General features: G+C 44.5%; 1 protein-coding gene across 1 annotated transcript; it reads right to left on the bottom strand.

The window, feature by feature from the left end:
* Positions 1-7,875: 7,875 nt before the first annotated feature.
* On the bottom strand, positions 7,876-16,382 carry LOC310989720 (integrin alpha-3-like; the record flags this gene model as incomplete). Its single annotated transcript, XM_083976867.1, has 5 exons — positions 7,876-7,970; positions 12,119-12,241; positions 13,538-13,663; positions 15,456-15,554; positions 16,323-16,382. 4 exons carry the CDS (start codon positions 16,380-16,382, stop codon positions 12,137-12,139), a joined length of 390 nt encoding a protein of 129 aa, XP_083832993.1. The 3' UTR covers positions 7,876-7,970; positions 12,119-12,136.
* Between the last annotated feature and the right edge of the window lie 4,131 nt (positions 16,383-20,513).

Raw genomic sequence — 20,513 nt, 5'->3', positions numbered from 1 at the left:
CAGACTGGTTCATAGGAAGAGAGGACAGACCAGCTTAATGGGAGGACTGGATGGCAGACTGGTTCATGGGAAGGGAGGGCAGACGGCGGCTGGTGCAGAGAGATGGAGCTGGAAACACAGAGAGAGTGCGAGACACCAAGGCCAAACTACAAAGTAAAAAAAGGTCCTATGCTCCCCGCTGTTGCTGGTCGATGGACTCTCTCTACTTATCTGGACTCTCTCTATCTGGCCTGTCTAGCCTCTACCTGGTCTTTTTACTAAACTTAACCAACTCCTTTGTTCATTGACTAAACCTAACCAATGGGACAATTACACTTCTCACTCAAAGTCACAACTCCACTTCCAGGTATGGGTACAAAAATTGCATGTTCCCCGGGTCCTTTTGGGGAAAAGCGGGGAACATAAAATAAAAAAAACACATAAAAAAGGGTCCTATGTTCCCCGGTCACATACAAAGTGGGGAACATAGGACCCGGGGAATATAGGGATGACCCCGTACAAATTATCTGATTTTACTCTCACACATTTTGTTTCTTCTCTAATCACAGACTTGTTAACTATGGACTCTCAGAGAGTCACTGTGAAGTCGTTGCCTCAGCTCTGAAGTCCAGCCCCTCCCACCTGAGACTCCTGAACCTGAGTCACAACGAACTGGATGATTCATCAGTGAAGCTTCTGTCTTCTGGACTGGAGAGTCCAAACTGTAGACTGGAGACTCTGGGGTGAGTTCACTGACTGGACCTGTTGTAGTTGTTTGAAGCTTCAGCTTCTCATAGGTTGAATAGTAATTGCTTCTAGCATTACAGAGTTCTTTTTTATATATTAATAAACTATCCTTCCAGGCTTGACGGTCTTCCTCATGTTGGCTGGAATGTGTTTTCCTTTCCAGCTGTCTGGTCTTCTGTTTCAAAGAAGACCAGGTGAAGATGATGAGACACTGAACGCTGTCAACAAGGAACTTTGTCCTCAACTCACTGCTTTTATTCTTTATTCAGATTGGAGTACTGCAGTTTCTCAGAGATCAGCTGTTCTTCTCTGGGCTCAGCTCTGAAGTCCAACCCCTCCCACCTGAGATACCTGGACCTGAGCTACAACAAGCTGCAGGATTCAGGAGTGAAGCATCTGAGTGGTTTTCTGGAGAGTCCAGACTGTAGACTGGAGACTCTGATGTGAGTTCACTGACTGTTGTATCTGATCCACCTACACTGGATTAAAGTGAACTTGTAAAAATAGACTTTCTTCTGACAACATTAAATTGAAATAGATTATTTTCTGTGTTTCTATATTTAGATTTTAATGCATCTTGAGCCGGACATGTCCTCAAAACAAAAAACTCTTCTTCTAAATAATCTGTCCCTCTATTGATTATTGATCAGGACTCATTCGATCAGTTATCTATGAATTTATCTTATTCTTTTATTCTTTATTCAGATTGGAGGGCTGCAGGTTGTCGGAGATCAGCTGTTCTTCTCTGGTCTCAGCTCTGAAGTCCGACCCCTCCCACCTGAGACACCTGGACCTGAGCTGGAACCAGAATCTGCAGGATTCAGACCTAAAGGTTCTGAGTGGTTTTCTGGAGAGTCCAGACTGTAGACTCCAGATTCTGAGGTAAGTTCACTGACTGTTACTGTTGTAGATCTGAGATCTTTGATCCACAACTGAACCTGATTGATCTTCACTCAGAACTTGAATCATTGACTTTGATTGAATTGATGAATGACATTTGAAATAGTGGTTGTTGAATATTTGCAGTTGCTGTTCTGTGAGAATGATTCTTCAGTTTCAGCTCATTTCACTCAGTGGTCATGAATAATGTCTGTTCACTTCAGTTCAACCTTCACACTCACTCGTATTTCTCTCAGTCAGACGACTCATGTTTTCTAGAAACTATGTTTGGACAAAGACACTGAAATTCACCTGCTGAAGAAAAAATTCTTCTTTCTGATCATCAATGAATTAATCTTCTTCTTTTATTCTTTATTCAGATTGAAGCACTGCAGTTTGTCAAAGATCAGCTGTTCTTCTCTGGGATCAGCTCTGAAGTCCAACCCCTCCCACCTGAGACACCTGGACCTGGGCTGGAACAACCTTCAGGATTCAGGAGTGAAGGATCTGAGTGGTTTTCTGGAGAGTCCAGACTGTAGACTGGAGACTCTGAGGTCAGTTCACTGACTGTTGTATCTGATCCACCTACAGTGGATTAAAGTGAATTTATAGAGGGTTAGATAGAGAGGGGTAGAAAACAAGAAAGGAAGAAAGGGGGATCAATAGAAAGAGATAGAGATAGAAAGAGAGGGGTAGAAAGAAAGAATGAGAAAAGTAAAAAGACAGATAATGGATAGAAATAAATAAATAAATAAATAAATAAATAAAGAGTGGGATGGATAGATAGAAAGAGGTACATAAATAGCGATAGAGAGGGGTAGAAAAAAGAAAGCAATAAGTAAAAAGGAGCAGAGAGGGTAGAAGGAAAGAAATAAAGAGAAAGAAAGAAAGAAAGAAAGAAAGAAAGTGGCTCTCTCCCACTCTAACGATGATGTCACCACTCTAAGCTCTGCTCGTTAGACGCAATACACACCCATTATAAAGCTGGATTTTGTCAAAATTTTTTAATGATTTTAAAACTGCCAAAAATCTGAAACTGTTGAATATATCAAAAAGCTGAGTAATATGTCAATAATGTAAATGTTTGTCTACTGTTTAAAAGTCAAATGAAGTCTGTGGGACAAAGTATGCTGAAGTTTTAGAGGTTCAAAGAAGTAAGACGATTTGAAGAGTTTGAAGATGTTTTCAATGCGTTTCAATGGGACAAAAAAAAGAAGAAAAAGTTCAATATTTAAAAAAAATGTAATAAAAAGTGAAAACTGAAAAGTACTAGCACTCATGTCCAGAAAAAGTTGCACGTTTTGATGTATTAATTGTTGAAATAGCACAAAGTATGAAGGACTAGTTAAACGCAGAAAAAGAGCGGAAGATTCAGAATAAGTATAAAGAAAATGGCTGACACTAATAACAGAGAAGAATAAAAATACAAAGTTAGTGACATGAAATGGTACAAATATAAAGTCGTTGATCAGGACACATCTGATTATTGATCAGTTATCAATTAATTTATCTTCTTCTTTGATTCTTTATTCAGATTGAAGCGCTGCAGGTTGTCAGAGATCAGCTGTTCTTCTCTGGTCTCAGCTCTGAAGTCCAACCCCTCCCACCTGAGAGAACTGGACCTGGGTCAGAACTACCTGAAGTCTTCAGACGTGAAGGATCTGGAGGATCTAGTGAAGAGTCCAGACTGTAGACTGGAGGATGTGAGGTCAGTAGGGGGGCGGAGTCAGTCTGTGCTGCTTTCACCACTATTGTACTAAAGTCAGTGTGAGACAATAGCTGTGTTGTAAATCTTCCCCTATCACAGATGTAGTTCACTAACTATATAGTGTGTTCAACATTTTGTAGTGTTGTTCGAATTCTCCGCGACTAATTTCATCCACTGTGTAGTGGATGACAAAACACCCACAATGCACCGCAAAACTACTTTCTACTCCCGTATGTATCCCACAATGCAATGCGGTCGTGTTTTGCCAGAGAAGACTAGCAGCGAGCTAGTTAGCATGTTAGCTAGGATTTCTTTAGGTTATTTAGCAGTAAACTCTTGGCTCCGTTTGCCTGAGCAGCAGGAGTTGGGCAGCAGCATCCCAACAATAACAGGCAGCATTAAATCAATCTGATAAAGAAACTGGAGTAGAATATGGAGGAAATACCAGCTAACGAGCTAAGCTAATAGCCACAGCTCACGAGCTAAGCTAATAGCCACAGCTAACGAGCTAAGCTAATAGCTACAGCTCACGGTCGGGACACACAACAGTAGTCGACCAAACCAAACTTCCGATATTTCAACAGTTTATTGTCAGAGAAACACAACCACACAGAATCACATCCTCTAATGTTCCCACTAGTGCCGGTTTTTCTTATTTTATTTTTATGTGTCCGGTTTGTTTACATGATTCTCGGTGCGTCTGCTTCCGTCACAACAGTAGGCTAACACGCTAACACGCTAACAGCTGGAGCATCAGCTGACTCAACCACGTCCAGAACATCACCGTGTAGCGTCTGAATCCTCCTCCCATCGCTCCCTACATCGTCTACATGATGTAGTCACTAGATCATATACATGGTGTAGGGGAGAGGGACGGAGGGGATGAGTGGAGGATTTACAACACAGCTAATAACAGAGACAACAGTCAGCCAATCAGAGCAGAGAGAGACAACAGTCAGCCAATCAGAGCAGAGAGAGACAACAGTCAGCCAATCAGAGCAGAGAGACGACCACTGATCCATCTCCCCTGTCCTCTGCTTCTCTTCTCAGATGGGAAACCTCCTGAACTGATCTGAGAGCAGCAGAGTCCATCCGGCCCTACGAACCTGACTGACTTCTACTAGTTGACATGTGACTGTAGTTCTCTGTCTCTGTGCGCCTGTGAGTCAATGCGCTGGGACAGGGAAACACATGCAGAGCGTTAGCGTGTGCCTGTGAGGCGCTGCACTGGGACGCTGATGCCGACGAACCCAAACCACCATGCGCCAAAGATTGTGGAGCGGGCTGGACTGCATCATGCATGGGGGGTCGGTCAGATGAAGCGTCTTTTGCCGCGTGCTCACAACTCGACAGCCGTAGCCGTGCGCATTTGATGCAACGCTGTTGTTTTGTTTTTCTGTGCACGTCGACCGCGGTGCACAGCTGCACGGAGCTGCTCCCCTCCGGTTCCATCGGCCTGTGTCTCTCCAGACGGACTTGCTTTTAAAGGTACTTAAAGGGACAACCAGGAGTTTTGTTAAAGTGAAGTGTTTTCTCACTACATTTATGAGCCTCCGCACCGTGAAATTCTTTGACCGGTGCAAGACAGACTCATGTTTTCATTCATCAAGAATTAAAGTCAGAGGTTGGAAGACGATCACATACCGTCGTAGTTCCCACCATAAACGGAGATTCGGCGGCGTTATTCTCATGACTCGCCACGAAACCGAAAGTAAAGAAACGCTGGTCGGCTCGCCCAGCATTTCCACCACCACTAATAATAACAAAATAACCATAGAGACAAAACCATAGATTTATCTAAAATGGACCATTAACAAGTGGTAACGGAGATTCATCCACATTAATATCAGACTTTTTATAACCAAATAGAAACTCCTCATTGGCCCTTTAAGTATCCAAAAGTGTATGCTTTTAAATTTACTTTAAGTAAGAGTAAGAGTACATTTCTTATTTTTCACATCAATTAATTACTATAATTTTTTCTAAATGAATTTAAGGAGCTTTTAACTCTTGTTTCTGAGAATTAAAGGGATAGTTCACCCAAAATTGAAATTTCCCTCATGATCTCCTCCCCCTCATGTGGACTAAGGGCTGGGAGAAGTTTCAGAGTCCTCCGTGGCTTCTCTGAGTTACAGGGGGTCTCGGCGTAGCAGTGCATGTCCATATGACGGTTGAGAACGGAGCTCACTTTTCTTCATCCAAAAAGACACACCTTCTTCTTCCTCCTCCTCTCCCTCTTCCCCTTCCTCTTCCTCCTCTTCCTCCTCCTCCTCCTCTTCTTCCTCCTCCTCCTCCTCCTGTTTCCTTCTTCATCCATTCTGGTTAATCAGCTCCATCTTGTGGTGTGGTGAAGAACTGCAGCTCATTTCCATTTCCACATTATTCAGTGTTTCTCAACATGATGGAGGTTCAGATCAGGTTGCTATGACAACAGTTAACACATTAATGTAATACACTGTTTATTTTGTCTAATGATCAATGATGTATATTATTTAATATGTAGTTTTTTCTGGCTCTAATGTGACTCTCAGGGAGCAGAGGAGAGAGAGGTGACAACAGCAAGATTTGTGTTTAATTTGTGTATGTTGTTATTTATTTGAGTCTGATGTAAAGGATTTATATCCTGTATCAGATGTTTTTTCATTAAATTCATTAAATTAAATTCATTAAATTCGAGAGCGAGCAAAACCCTGTTTACTCAACATGAAGCAACAAAAACACATTCATCTAAACAATTAAAGCAACCAAGAGATTTGTCATTGGTTTTCAAGTCATCTACATTTTGCTTTCGAGACGACAGTTTTTTGCTCCAGTGAGTTTTTTTCTCTCTTAAATAAAGTTTTATTCTTTCTCAAGCTCTTGTTTCTGTTTGACGTTGAAGAGGTTTTGTTTGGATTGATTTGATACAAAAGTAATCCCATAGTTTTACAGCTGGAATTTACAAACCAGTTCAATCTGTGGTGATGGATCAATGAACCATGGATCAATGGATAATCACAATGACCACGTGTCTTGATATTTACATTATTCCTCAGCTACAAAGAGAAGACGATTTGGCAAAATAAAATAAACGACACGTTGATGTTTAATGACGGTGCAGAAAAACACCTGAAGACCCTGAACGCATCACGACGGTAAAACACAGTGAAACACTTTAACATCATCCACATACATGAAAAACACACTAATAAACATTACACACACACACACACACACACAGTCCAGAGTAGACAATAGGGCTTTTCTATACAACCTGGTGTTGCCTTCAGGTGCCGTCAGAAAAGACACAATCACGTAAAAGCCAACAGAAAAATACAAACACGACATCACATCGTTAGCTCGAGAGCCAATCAGCTGTTTACACTTTGTAAAGTGAAATACAAGATTTGACTGACAATAGAATAAATATGTTAGAATATGTTTCTGGAGAGATTTTTAACTCCAGAGAACTGAACTGTAAAACTGAGCCGATGACGTCATCAGGCTTTATTTATACAACACATTTCATACCAAGAGGAAACTCAATGTGCTTTACATAAAAACAACATTTAACAGTAAGAATTGGACACACACAAAAAAAAACCATGAAATATTAAAAAATATAATTTTTAAAAAGTAAAAAATTGGAAACATTAAACAATTGAAAGGAATAAAAGAGAGAGAAATATAAATATACGGTAAAAACTGGACTAAAACGGAGCGTAGCTGTGAAACTTGATTGACAGTTGGAATCCGACGAGGCTCAGTGAGTGGGCGGGGCTTCAGCGCATCACAGACACGCCCCCCCAGCCAGAGAGCTGACGACGTTAAAGGTCCAGTCCGTAAAAACTGTCGAGGTTTATAGTTTTAATCTGAATCTACTCCCCATCATGAATATAAACTGTTTGGTTTCCGTAGCTTTATAATTATTGTTTTATATCTACATAGAACCAGGGTCTTTAGGGCTTTAGAGAGCGTCGCCATCTTGCACCGCCATGTTTGTAGCCTACGGCAACCTGAAGGGAGAATCCAGCCAATCAGAGAGCAGGTAATCTGAACGCTGGACGTTACGGTTTTACAGACTGGACCTTTAAAACCTAATTCCACTAAACGAGTGTTTGTGTCGTTCAGATCGTCAGGATGAGACGATGAGGTCAGAGAGGAGCAGGGTCCAGGTGCATGCTGGGAAATGTCTAACACACCAGCTGTTCAGAGGACGAAACTGTCGCCTGGCAACCTGCTATCTCCATCACACACACACACACACACACACACACACACACACACACACGTACACACACACACACACACACACACGTGGCAGTGACGTCACTGTTTGGTCCGGTCTGAGTCAGTGTTTCTGTGACTTCCTGGTTCTGGGTGAGGGGGCGTGGCCTCTAATCAGGTGAGGGGGCGTGGCCTCTGACCAGGTGAGGGGGCGTGGCCTCTGATCAGGTGAGGGGCGTGGCCTCTGGTCAGGTGAGGGGGCGTGGCCTCTGACCAGGTGAGGGGGCGTGGCCTCTGACCAGATGAGGGGGCGTGGCCTCTGACCAGGTGAGGGGGCGTGGCCTCTGACCAGGTGAGGGGCGTGGCCTCTGACCAGGTGAACTGCTGCAGGTCGTCTTTACCCATAATCCTCCCTGGTGAAGCACCGCCGCCGCTGCACGAAGAAACCGCACTGCAGGAGACAGAGTCAGAGGAGGACAGGTGACATCAGGTAACCAGGTAACCAGGCAACCAGGTAACCAGGCAACCAGGCAACCAGGTAACCCGGCAACCTGCTACCTATTGATTTATTGATTATTGATTACTGCTGCATCTGGAGCCAGATGTTGACACCTGGACCGTCCAGTGACATCACAGGAAGGTGAAGTGGGAGGAGCTTACACAGAGATCGATCAATACAGGTATTGATCGATCAGAACAGAAAAAGACTGGGAAGTGAAGAGGAGGGAAAAACAGATGCATCCCCAGTCAGTTACAGTTACAGTTATTTACAGTTACAGTCAGTTACAGTTACAGTCAGGAACACTCAGGCTGTATTCTAAACCTCATACTCTCCTGCTAGTACGTACTGATTTGGCTAAAATGTAATATACATTATGTAGTATGCAGTATGCAAACAAAAGCAAAATCTGCAGTAGCCTATGTGAAAAATTCCCGGATGTCGTACTGATTCGGAAAATATTTCCAGTATCTGACCAGTCTACATTGCGTACTGTATCCCACAATGCAATGCTCCCCTGACGTCTAACCGTAACCAAAGACGGTAGTGAAGTATCTTTGCCGTGTAGCGTAACTAATAAAATAAACCTTACTGCAGACTGATGTGTTGATAGTAAAACATGTATTTCTTGATGTAAATGTGGTGGTTTGTGTCCGTAGGCTCCAGAGCCCCGAGGCAGCGCTGCTCTTCTGTCCAATACACACAGGAAGCTTCACTTTACATTCAGACTAACTAATGCTACTGATACAGCTGTTAGATTTCATCACTGAGACCAACATTTATCTCCTAGAAATAACTTAACCAGCCGGTGGTAAACCTCTAAAAACCTGCGGGTAAGTTAATTAGTGATGGTTTTCTCCCCCGGGATGACGACGGAGGTTGGCCGGCCGAGCAGCTCTGCAGACCGGCTGCTGTGAAATGCATTCTGGGAAACTTGTGTACTGTTACTGTGGTGTGAACGGTGTCGGTGCTGAAGTAGCAGACTGATACTACATTCAGTATGTGGTATACAGGACATACTAACGCAGCTCTGGCTCTTCCTGTGGGTCAGTAACCGTAGTAACAGTAGTAGTGTTCAGTTTAATTAATAAGATTCAGATAAAAAAGTTAAAACCAGTTAAAAAGGATTTGATGTGTTTAATTTAATATATTTTATGATGTTTCATTTGAGTAAGTTAAAAATAAGTGAGTCACATAGCAGTACCGCCATCTACTGGTGATTCTGGTTCAGCGGCTAGGCTTTGTCAATGTTTGAATAAAACCTTTATGCAGGAAGTGACAGAAACAACAACAACAAAGAAGTTCAGAGCAGCACATTTGTCAGCTTCTAGCTATGACTAGCCACTCCAGCATACATCTTCCAGTTGCATCGTCGGTACGTGTTGTTTACATGTGAATGTATGGTTATATGCTGGAGTTTTAAAGGCGACATATTCTGCTCATCTCTGCTTCTTGACATGGTACCTTGATGTCTAACAGTAATGTTAGTAACATGCTTTGGTCAGAAAAACCAAAAGATTGAGCACAGCTGGTTCTCTACACACCAGTTTCACAGCCCTGCTCTAAACGCTCGGTTTAGAAGCTTAGCTCTGGTAGCTGAGGTAACCATGGTAACCATGGGAGCGAGGGCTTGAATATTCACATCACCCGGCTTGTGATGTAATAAGCCGGGTGAAATTAAAACGGCTTGTTAAGAGACACATTTTCTGACTATGGCAGTTTACAAAATGTTGATGTAGTTGTCAAAACTTACATTTAACGGGTGAGGAGGAACTCTGGATACGCAAATACACACTAAAGCTATGAAAAAGTGAGTTTTGCATAATATGTCCCCTTTAAGTGGCAGAATATTACCGGTACATTGTGTACTTGTTTGTGTTATGTGTTTACATGTGTTTAGCCTACTTTGAGGGAGCTATTTAGCTAGCCATGCTAGGCTTTGGTAATTGTTTATTTTATGGTTTATGCATCTCCATAAATGCAATATTCATGACTGTATTATTTTATCTATCTCTTTTAGTTTCACACTTTACTTCATCAATACATCTGGCAAAAGGAATACCCAGTGTGTTGTTTGGAGTGAAGAGTTTAGCTGCCGGTCAACACATGCACGCTACGCATCAACACATGCACGCTACGCATCAACACATGCACGCTACGCATCAACACAGGCACGCTACGCATCAACACATGCACGCTACGCATCAACACAGGCACGCTACGCATCAACACATGCACGCTACGCATCAACACGTGCACGCTACGCATCAACACAGGCACGCTACGCATCAACACATGCACGCTACGCATCAACACATGCACGCTACGCATCAACACAGGCACGCTACGCATCAACACATGCACGCTACGCATCAACACATGCACGCTACGCATCAACACGTGCACGCTACGCATCAACACATGCACGCTACGCATCAACACAGGCACGCTACGCATCAACACGTGCACGCTACGCATCAACACAGGCACGCTACGCATCAACACGTGCACGCTACGCATCAACACAGGCACGCTACGCATCAACACAGGCACGCTACGCATCAACACGTGCACGCTACGCATCAACACAGGCACGCTACGCATCAACACAGGCACGCTACGCATCAACACAGGCACGCTACGCATCAACACGTGCACGCTACGCATCAACACAGGCACGCTACGCATCAACACGTGCACGCTACGCATCAACACAGGCACGCTACGCATCAACACGTGCACGCTACGCATCAACACATACACGCTACGCATCAACACAGGCACGCTACGCATCAACACGTGCACGCTACGCATCAACACGTGCACGCTACGCATCAACACAGGCACGCTACGCATCAACACGTGCACGCTACGCATCAACACGTGCACGCTACGCATCAACACGTGCACGCTACGCATCAACACGTGCACGCTACGCATCAACACAGGCACGCTACGCATCAACACAGGCACGCTACGCATCAACACATGCACGCTACGCATCAACACATGCACGCTACGCATCAACACATGCACGCTACGCATCAACACAGGCACGCTACGCATCAACACAGGCACGCTACGCATCAACACGTGCACGCTACGCATCAACACATGCACGCTACGCATCAACACATGCACGCTACGCATCAACACGTGCACGCTACGCATCAACACGTGCACGCTACGCATCAACACGTGCACGCTACGCATCAACACAGGCACGCTACGCATCAACACAGGCACGCTACGCATCAACACATGCACGCTACGCATCAACACAGGCACGCTACGCATCAACACGTGCACGCTACGCATCAACACGTGCACGCTACGCATCAACACGTGCACGCTACGCATCAACACGTGCACGCTACGCATCAACACGTGCACGCTACGCATCAACACGTGCACGCTACGCATCAACACAGGCACGCTACGCATCAACACGTGCACGCTACGCATCAACACGTGCACGCTACGCATCAACACATGCACGCTACGCATCAACACAACACGTGCACGCTACGCATCAACACGTGCACGCTACGCATCAACACAGGCACGCTACGCATCAACACAGGCACGCTACGCATCAACACATGCACGCTACGCATCAACACATGCACGCTACGCATCAACACAGGCACGCTACGCATCAACACATGCACGCTACGCATCAACACAGGCACGCTACGCATCAACACAGGCACGCTACGCATCAACACGTGCACGCTACGCATCAACACGTGCACGCTACGCATCAACACGTGCACGCTACGCATCAACACAGGCACGCTACGCATCAACACAGGCACGCTACGCATCAACACAGGCACGCTACGCATCAACACGTGCACGCTACGCATCAACACAGGCACGCTACGCATCAACACAGGCACGCTACGCATCAACACGTGCACGCTACGCATCAACACGTGCACGCTACGCATCAACACAGGCACGCTACGCATCAACACAGGCACGCTACGCATCAACACAGGCACGCTACGCATTGAGGACAGAACAAGTAGTAATAGTAACAGTAGTAATAGTAGTAGTAATAGTAATAGTAACAGTAATAGTAACAGTAATAGTACCAGTAGTAGTACCAGTACTCAGAGCTGCTGGTCCAGCCTCTCTGACGGTTGGCTCTTCATCCGGGCCGTCTGGGTCTGGGCCTGGTACAGTTCTCTGGTGCTGGCTCTCCTGAAGAAGCCACACTGGACAACAGGGGGGCAAGGCAGGGCAGTTTTATTAGTATAGCCTGTTGTTACCACCAGTTTGTCTCAAAGGGCTTCACATCCCATCATAACAACATCCTCTGTCCTTAGACCCTCACATCCACTGAGGAAAAACTCCATGAAAACCCTTTAAACAGGGAAAACCAGGAGAAAGCTCAGGGTGAGCAACAGAGGAGGGATCATCACCCAGGACGGACAGACGGGACAGAGATGTTGTTACAGACAAGAAAACAGTTTAGAACAGAGAATGTGAGAAACATGGAAATGTTAACAAGAGTTAAAGCAGAAGTGAGTGATATATTTGTGTTAATCTAAGTCTTAAATAGTTATATCTTCCGACAGCAATCACTTCTATAGAGTGTTTGGACTGAAACACGGGTCTGTCAGTCACTCTGCTCTGCTCTGAGCCGAAGAGAAAACATTTATCGTATCCTACAGTTTTTATCCAATGAGGAGAGAGAACGGCATGCAGGGCTGTGTGTGCAGCCAAGGAACGCCGTGAATGTGGCGACGTAGCGACGAGGACTGTTATGGTGCGTTCAAGGAAACTCGTATTTTTCCGACCGTGAAGTCGTACCAGTTCGATCTGGTACGAGTTCACGGGTCAGAAGTTACGAGTGGCCGTTATAGTGACTTTCACCGGTAAAACAGGTCGGAGAAACACGAGTGGGTTGCCTGGAACGCTACAAAGTCGTAAGTTGTGACTTGAAGCTGTAATTTACGATTTCAAAAGCCTGCCTGGAACGCAGCATTAGCGAAAACGACCGGATCACTCACTTCTGCTTTAAGATACAAGATAAGATACAAGATATTGTACTATTTGCATCATGATCATGCTGCCTGTCTGTGTTTTATCTGTCTATGTGATGTCTGCATGCAGCCCTGTCTGTCTGCATCCCAGAGTGTATAGTACAGGATGTGCTGATGTAGCCTGTTGTGTGTGATTACTGGTGTGTTGCATGTGCTGCTCTTGTATGTTTCTATGTGCTGTCTCTGCATGATTGTACTGATGCTACCTGTTCTACCAGTTCTACCCCTAGTGATGCTTTTTAATCATTGTGTTGTAATATATTGTTGTTGTTGTTGTTTTTTTATGGTGCCCATTGTCACCTGGCCGGGGACTACAGCAGGTCATTAGCCCTGCTGGCTAAAGCTAAAGCTAAAGCCCTTTTTACTGTATTTAATGCAGTTGATTAATTGGGATTGTCCACGCACAATAAAACAACAAAGTAAAGTAAAGTGAAGTTGTGGGGCCTGAGGTTCTGCTGCGTTTACCTTCCACAGCAGGAGGCAGATGAGCGCCAGCAGGCCGACGCCCACCAGCACCGCCACCGCCACCGTCCACAGGGGGGCGCTGCCGTCCGGCGCCCGGCCCCCGTCCGGGTAGATCAGGACCTCCACCTGCAGAGACACAGACCGTGTGACGAGCCCGGTTTACACCCGATCACACCGGGATTGGTCCTGGTGGTGTAATGCGTGTAAAGCTACTGGATGTAAAATGTCGATAAAAAGTTGTGGAGCCCTTGAACCGAATTATGTTATACAACAAAGAAACATGGTCAGTTTTAAAATGAAATTAAGAGATTATTATTTTGATCGCAATTTTGACCATTAGTAGCCTACTTGTAAAACTGGGTCCTGGTATTCTTGTTGTGTAGTGATTCAATGTAGGAGCGGGTAACATATGTTAAGTGTTTGTCTTGGATGTTTTGTTTTGTTTTGTTGTGTTTTTTTTTTTTTTCTTGTATTGAGTATGTGTTTTCTGTATGTATTTTTGTTTTATGTATTAATGTATTTTATGTGTTAATGGTTTGTATTTGTCATTTATTATGATGAAAAGACCCCAGGAAGAATAGCTGCTGCGTGGCAAAAGCTAATGGGGATCTAAATAAACTAAACTAAACTAAACCGTGTCAACCCTCCCACTCTGAGATAGTTTTGTTGTACTGGGTAAACTGGTACTAAACCTGAGTACCACATAGACTACACCACTGGGTGACGTCCTGTTTAGCTTCAGGTTGACTTGTTGTTTGTGCCGGCGAGTGAAACTAATGTCGACAACGTGATGATTTACGATCGGAAACTTTGTCGTTGTGTTTTATTTAGAAATGTAGCGGATGTCTGGTGCGTTTGACTTCCTGTGTGGTGCGATCTGATCCACGTGGATCGATGCGTGACGGCGCCGCGCCCGCGAGGCATCGTCTGTCACATACGGCGTAGCCTCCGCTCCGACCTCGTTGCTACTGTCACATGGGTCAATGATGTGGCCCAGTCTGAACAGAGCCAGATGCCATTTGGACACTTGCTAAAAACAGTGTGGACAGTCAGCCCTAATATTGTATATTGTATGATATGAGAAGGAATCAGATTTGAATCAGATTTGCCTGCAGTCTGAACGCGGCCTGATTGGTCTGAATGGGTGTGAACCGCTGCAGCGATCCGGTGGAAACTGGTCTAGGAGCAGACAGGAAGCAGAACTTTATTTTACTTGTGGGTACTGCAGTGAAAAAATGTATCCTGGTTAACTGGAAATCTGAAAACTCTCCATCAACTAGACACTGGATCAATGAGCTTGTGTCTTACTGCACGCCTGAAAAGATATTATATAATGTGAGAGGGAAGCACGCAGCCTTTGAAAACATCTGGGGCCCCATTCTGCCTTCACTGGACTTCGCTGATAACGATGGTGCGACTCTTCCTGGATCAGCTTCAAATGAGCCCTCTGTGATCCTTCCTGTATAAACTTGTTCATTGATGTGTTTATTGTGAGTAGTGCGCTGATCCATATATATATGAATGTGTACAGAAGGGTTTATGTATAAATTATGGACGGTGTAAGTATGTAAATGAAAGGAAATTGAAAACCATACAAGGGAAGAGGGTGGGGGGCGGGATGGGAAAGGTTCATGTGATATTTTTATTTTGTTTAGATTTTATATATTTTATTTTTTTATTATTATTATTCTTTCTTTTCTTATTATCTCTTCTGATGTTTAGAAATCATCCTTGTGGTGTATTTGTAAGATTATGTACAGTACGTTCTCTCTGTATAATACGATCTATCTCATTGTAACGAACTGTAGATGCTTGTTGCTATGCACCATAAACATCCTGGAAGAGATTCTGTTCATAAAAAACTAATCTTTAAAAAAAAAAGACAGGAAGCAGAATGCCTCCGGGCAGAGTCCGGTACCTCGGCGCTCCGAGACGCCATCTTGACGGTGGGTTTGTGTGTCTGCAGCTTCAGGGTGGCTCGGCCTCGCACCAACACCGACCTGGCTTCGCTGTAGTCCTGCAGGACAGAGAGCAGTGAAACCATCACCATCACCATGACGATGCACCACCATGATCCACCTCTTCTCTGGGTTTCAGAGTTTTACAGCTTTTATTCTGAAAAGCACCAAAACCTAACGCTGCGTTCAAGACAACTCGTAACTCTGAATCTCCCAGTTGAAAACACTGCGAGCAGAGTTCGGAGTCGCCTCGAACGCAGCATCGGAGCAGCTGCTGGCGCTGTAAAAGAGAGTAAGGACACCACCATTGACTCCCGTGGTAATTAAGGGTTTAAGGGTTTAAGGGTTTAAGGGTTTTGTGCCCCTAGTGGCAGGATATGGGTATTGCAAAAGCGCCCAGAAAACCCATTCACTCCAATGTATGTGTGTTGCCCACTGGCTGGTAAATTGATGAAAACGGCCGTGTTTTTGTTTCTAGGTGTCTTGGTCATATCAGATTATATTTATAATCTGTTTGTTATAAAATGTAGATTGAAACATTAATGTAGACAACTGTTTTTATTTATTTATTTATTTTACTCTCCTATGTGTTAATGTTTATCTGTAAAGGATCCTCAATGATGCTATTAACGTGGGTGATCTATAAATGTCCTTAAATGATTGAAAACACCACACTGCTCATTCACCAACAATGCAGAGATGTCAGTTCTTTAGTAAAACCCATATTCCTCCACCAGGAGGCGCTGCCATTGGACCAATGCTGTCCTTACTCTCTTTTATTCCAGAGCTCTAGCGCTGCTCATCGAGGTCATAGAGGCTCCGCCCACCTCCATCATGGTGGCGTTCCACAGCCGCGCGGCGACCGTCAGCGTGGCCGAGCGGCTCATGTTGGTCAGCGGACAGACGAAGGTCACGCACTCGGCGCCGTGGGAACAGTCCTGTGAACGACAGAAGGAGAATAGACTCAGTGGTGTAGGCCACGCCCCCAAACCGCCCACTTCCTGTTGTTCAGCTCCATAGACCAGAGCGGCTTCTTTATGCAAATGAGAATGACTGATGCATCCTGGGTAATTTAGGGGCAGCGCCCGGCATTTTTACATTGCACTCAGTGGCTTTTTGTGTTTTGATGGAGCGTAGACTAACTAACAATCAATCTGAATGTTTTATTTTGTGTTTCTTTTGTAGCACTACGTCTCATCATTATTCTGACACCCTCTTTGAAACCCACCGTTCACGCTATCTTGAAAAATGACAATGAATGAATCTACGGTATGCTCCTTTAGCCTCACACAGTGATCAATGACTCCACACAGTGGCCAGAAATGTCTGATCCCGACATCTACACGTATTTGGTGGAATCACCGGGAGGTTTTGGCTCAGTGTTGTCTGTAAACAGCCTGTTAATAGACAACTTTGTGTTAGTTAGTTTGTCAATAAGACAGTTAGGCTGAACTTTTCAATGGAGGGATGCCGGGCGCTGCCCCTAAATTACCCAGGATGCATCAGTCATTCTCATTTGCATAAAAATGCCGCTCTGGTCTATGGCTCAGCTCGCTGTGATGTCACTACCAGAGTGTAGGACGTCTTCCTCGGTCCCTGCAGGTGGAGGACGGGCGGTCTCGTCTCACTCTGCTCCTCTGGCTCCTCCTCCTCCTCTAGGCTCCTCCCCCTCTCCTTTGGCTCCTCCTCTTCCTCTAGGCTCCTCCTCCTTACCTCCTTCTTTAGCTCCTCCCCCTCCCCCTCTAGGCTCCTCCCACTCTCCTCCGGTGACAGCTGAGGGAACACGAGCAAAAACTTTCGTTTCTAGGCAAGGCATCTTTATTCATATAGCACATTTCATACCAAGGCAACTCAATGTGCTTTACATAAAGACAAAACATTAAAAGAAAAAAGAAAAAAAGAACAGCATAAAAACAAAAAAAAACACAGAGTTGAAAGCATCTATCTATCTATCTATCTATCTATCTATCTATCTATCTATCTATCTATCTATCTATCTATCTATCAGCAAAAACAGCATAAAAACAAAAAACACAGAGTTGAAAGCAGGAGCAAAAAGAAAAAGTAAAAGAAAAGAAAATAGATAAAGTTTAAAGTTGTTAAAAACAGCTCAGCTATCAGCACACCAAGGTTTCGGACTCGGTCTTTAGTTTCTAGAGACAGTGACTCAAGGTGTTTACTGACAGCAACCCTCTTCTCTTTATCTCTTTATTGCCAAAAACAATGATCTCAGTTTATTCTTGATTTAACTGAAGGAAATGTTGGTTCATCCTATGTTTGACTTGCTCTAAACAGTGACACAACTGCAGTCATCTGGAGACAGTGGGAGATATATCTGTGTGTCATCTGCATAAAAGTTGACATTAGAGTTCTGCAGAACTTGACCCAGAGGCAGCATAAATAGAAGAGGTCCTAGACTGCCGTTGCTACGGTTACCGTGAGGCGGAGGGGGTTGACGATGTCACCGGGCGGGGAGCAGCGAGGCTCCGCGGCGCCGTCCACTCGGATCTCTGTGAGGTACAGCAGCCACTTCCCGTTGGACACCGCCCTCGGCCAATCAAACTGCACCGCCAGGTTGCCGAGGCGACCCAGAGGCTTCCCGGTGATGGTGACCTGCAGGGGGAGGAGGGGGGGGGGGGGGGGGGTGAGTCACACCTGAGCTGTGTTCGAAATCATCCACTCAATCACTCCCTCTCCACTACATCAACACTGCAAAAACTCTACGTCTCTACAAGAATATTTGTCTCATTTCTAGTCAAAATGTCTCATTTCTAGTCAAAACTAATCTCTTTCCACTTAAAATAAGACTCATCACCTAAAAATGAACTTGTTTTTAGATCATTTTCACTTGTTTCAAACTAATTTTCACTTGAAATAAGTAGAAAAATCTGCCAGTGAAAGCAAGTTTTTGTGCTTGTAATAAGAAAGAAAAACTTGCTCCACTATCAGATTTTTCTACTTATTTCAAGTGAAAATCAGCTTGAAAGAAGTAAAAAGTGTCTAAAAACAAGCTGCTTTTTATGTGATGAGTCTTATTTTAAGTAGAATGAGATTAGTTTTGACTAGAAATGACATTTTTGACTTGAAACGAGACAAATATTCTTGTATATTTTGAGTTTTTGCAGTGATGTAGACGATGTAGGGAACGAGGAGGAGGATTCAGACGCTACACGGTGACTCTCTGGATGTGGTTGCGTCAGCTGATGCTCCAGCTGTTAGCGTGTTAGCGTGTTAGCCTACTGCTGTGACGGAAGCAGACGCGCCGAGAATCATGTAAACAAACCAGACACATAAAATAAAATAAGAAAAACCGGCACTAGTGGGAACATTAGAGGATGTGATTCTGTGTGGTTGTGTTTCTCTACAATAAACTGTTGAAATATGAAGTTTGGTTTGGTCGACTACTGTTGTGTGTCCCGACCGTGAGCTGTAGCTATTAGCTTAGCTGGTTAGCTGTAGCTATTAGCTTAGCTCGTTAGCTGTGGCTATTAGCTTAGCTGGTTAGCTGGTATTTCCTCCATATTCTACTACAGTTTCTTTATCAGATTGATTTAATGCTGCCTGTTAATGTTGGGATGCTGCTGCCCAACTCCTGCTGCTCAGGCAAACGGAGCAAAGCGTTGACTGCTAAATAACCTCAAGAAATCCTAGCTAACATGCTAATTAGCTTGCTGCTCTTCTTCTCTGGCAAAACACAACCGCATTGCATTGTGGGATACATATGGGAGTAGTTTTGCGGTGCATTGTGGGTGTTTTGTCATCCACTACATAGTGGATGAAATTAATCGCGGAGAATTCTAACAACACTACAACATGTTGAACACTATAAAGTTAGTGAACTACATCCGTGATGGGAGGAGATTTACAACACAGCTCTGGTCTGTTTCCACTCAGAGGTCAGAGGTCAGGCGGAGGCAGACTGACCTGGAAGGTGAAGAGCAGCAGAGCGCCAACGTCCTCCGTCCTCTTCATGGACGACTCGCCGCTCACACGGCCGCTGAAGAAGGCGGGGCCTGGTGAAGCCAGCCTATCAGGACACAGTCAGAGGTCAGAGGTCAGAGGTCAGGGGTCAGAGCATACAGTAGATATATACACGTAGAAGCCTCCTCTGACGCTGCTGTCCATTGGAACGATGCGTCAACGTGGCGGCCATCTTGGTGAGGGGGAAGCCGTGTCTACTTCCTGCATCAGAGGTCTATCAACCATTAACATCACCACAACTCTCTGGATATTCAACCGGTTTTCAAGACGTTTGGTTTATTATAAATGTCAGACACATATCTATGGTACAACAGCAACAAAATAAAGATAAATATATTATGTATTAAACATACACTTTACAGAGGTGTATAAAGTACTAGAAAAAAATAACTAAGTAAAAGTAGAATTACCATAACAAAAAACGACTTTGGTAAAAGTAAAAGTCACGCATAAGAAAATTACTTGAGTAAAAGTCTTAAAGTAGCTCACATTAAATGTACTTAAGTATCAAAAGTATCTTGTGAAAAAATATACTCAAGTATCAAAAGTACAAGTACAAGTACAAAGTATTTAGCATAAAGTGTGTTGTTTTATTTCACTTTCAGGTGAATAGATGTGGAATGATAAAACCAAAAAACACCTGAGCAAACATATACTAGAGTGAGTGAATCAAGTGTCTTGTGACTGCCTGAGAACAAAACTATAAAGCAAGCGTCTGTCTGTGTACCGTATATGACCATTAGTGGCCCGGGCGTTTTAATATGCTCAATCACCTTGCAGCCCAGGCGTTTATAAGAACCAGGCGGGTATTTGCAACAGGCACGCATGCAGTGGTGTGTGGTAAAAACGAAACTTATCAATCGGCGCATGAGAGTGATCGATCCTGTTACGCATTGAGGATCTTTGGAGCCGTCAGCGGCCACAGCTCTCCTCCTCCTCCTCCTCCTCCTCCTCCTCCTCCTCCTCCTCCTCCTCCGCAGCAGCAGCAGCAGCAGCAGCAGCAGCAGCAGCAGCAGCAGCAGCAGCAGCGGGTCGTA

Source organism: Trachurus trachurus (genome assembly GCF_905171665.1).
Source record: "Trachurus trachurus genome assembly, chromosome: 8".
Taxonomy (NCBI): domain Eukaryota; kingdom Metazoa; phylum Chordata; class Actinopteri; order Carangiformes; family Carangidae; genus Trachurus; species Trachurus trachurus.
Note: the sequence above shows the minus strand (reverse complement) of the source record. Positions and strands in the feature narration are given on the sequence as shown.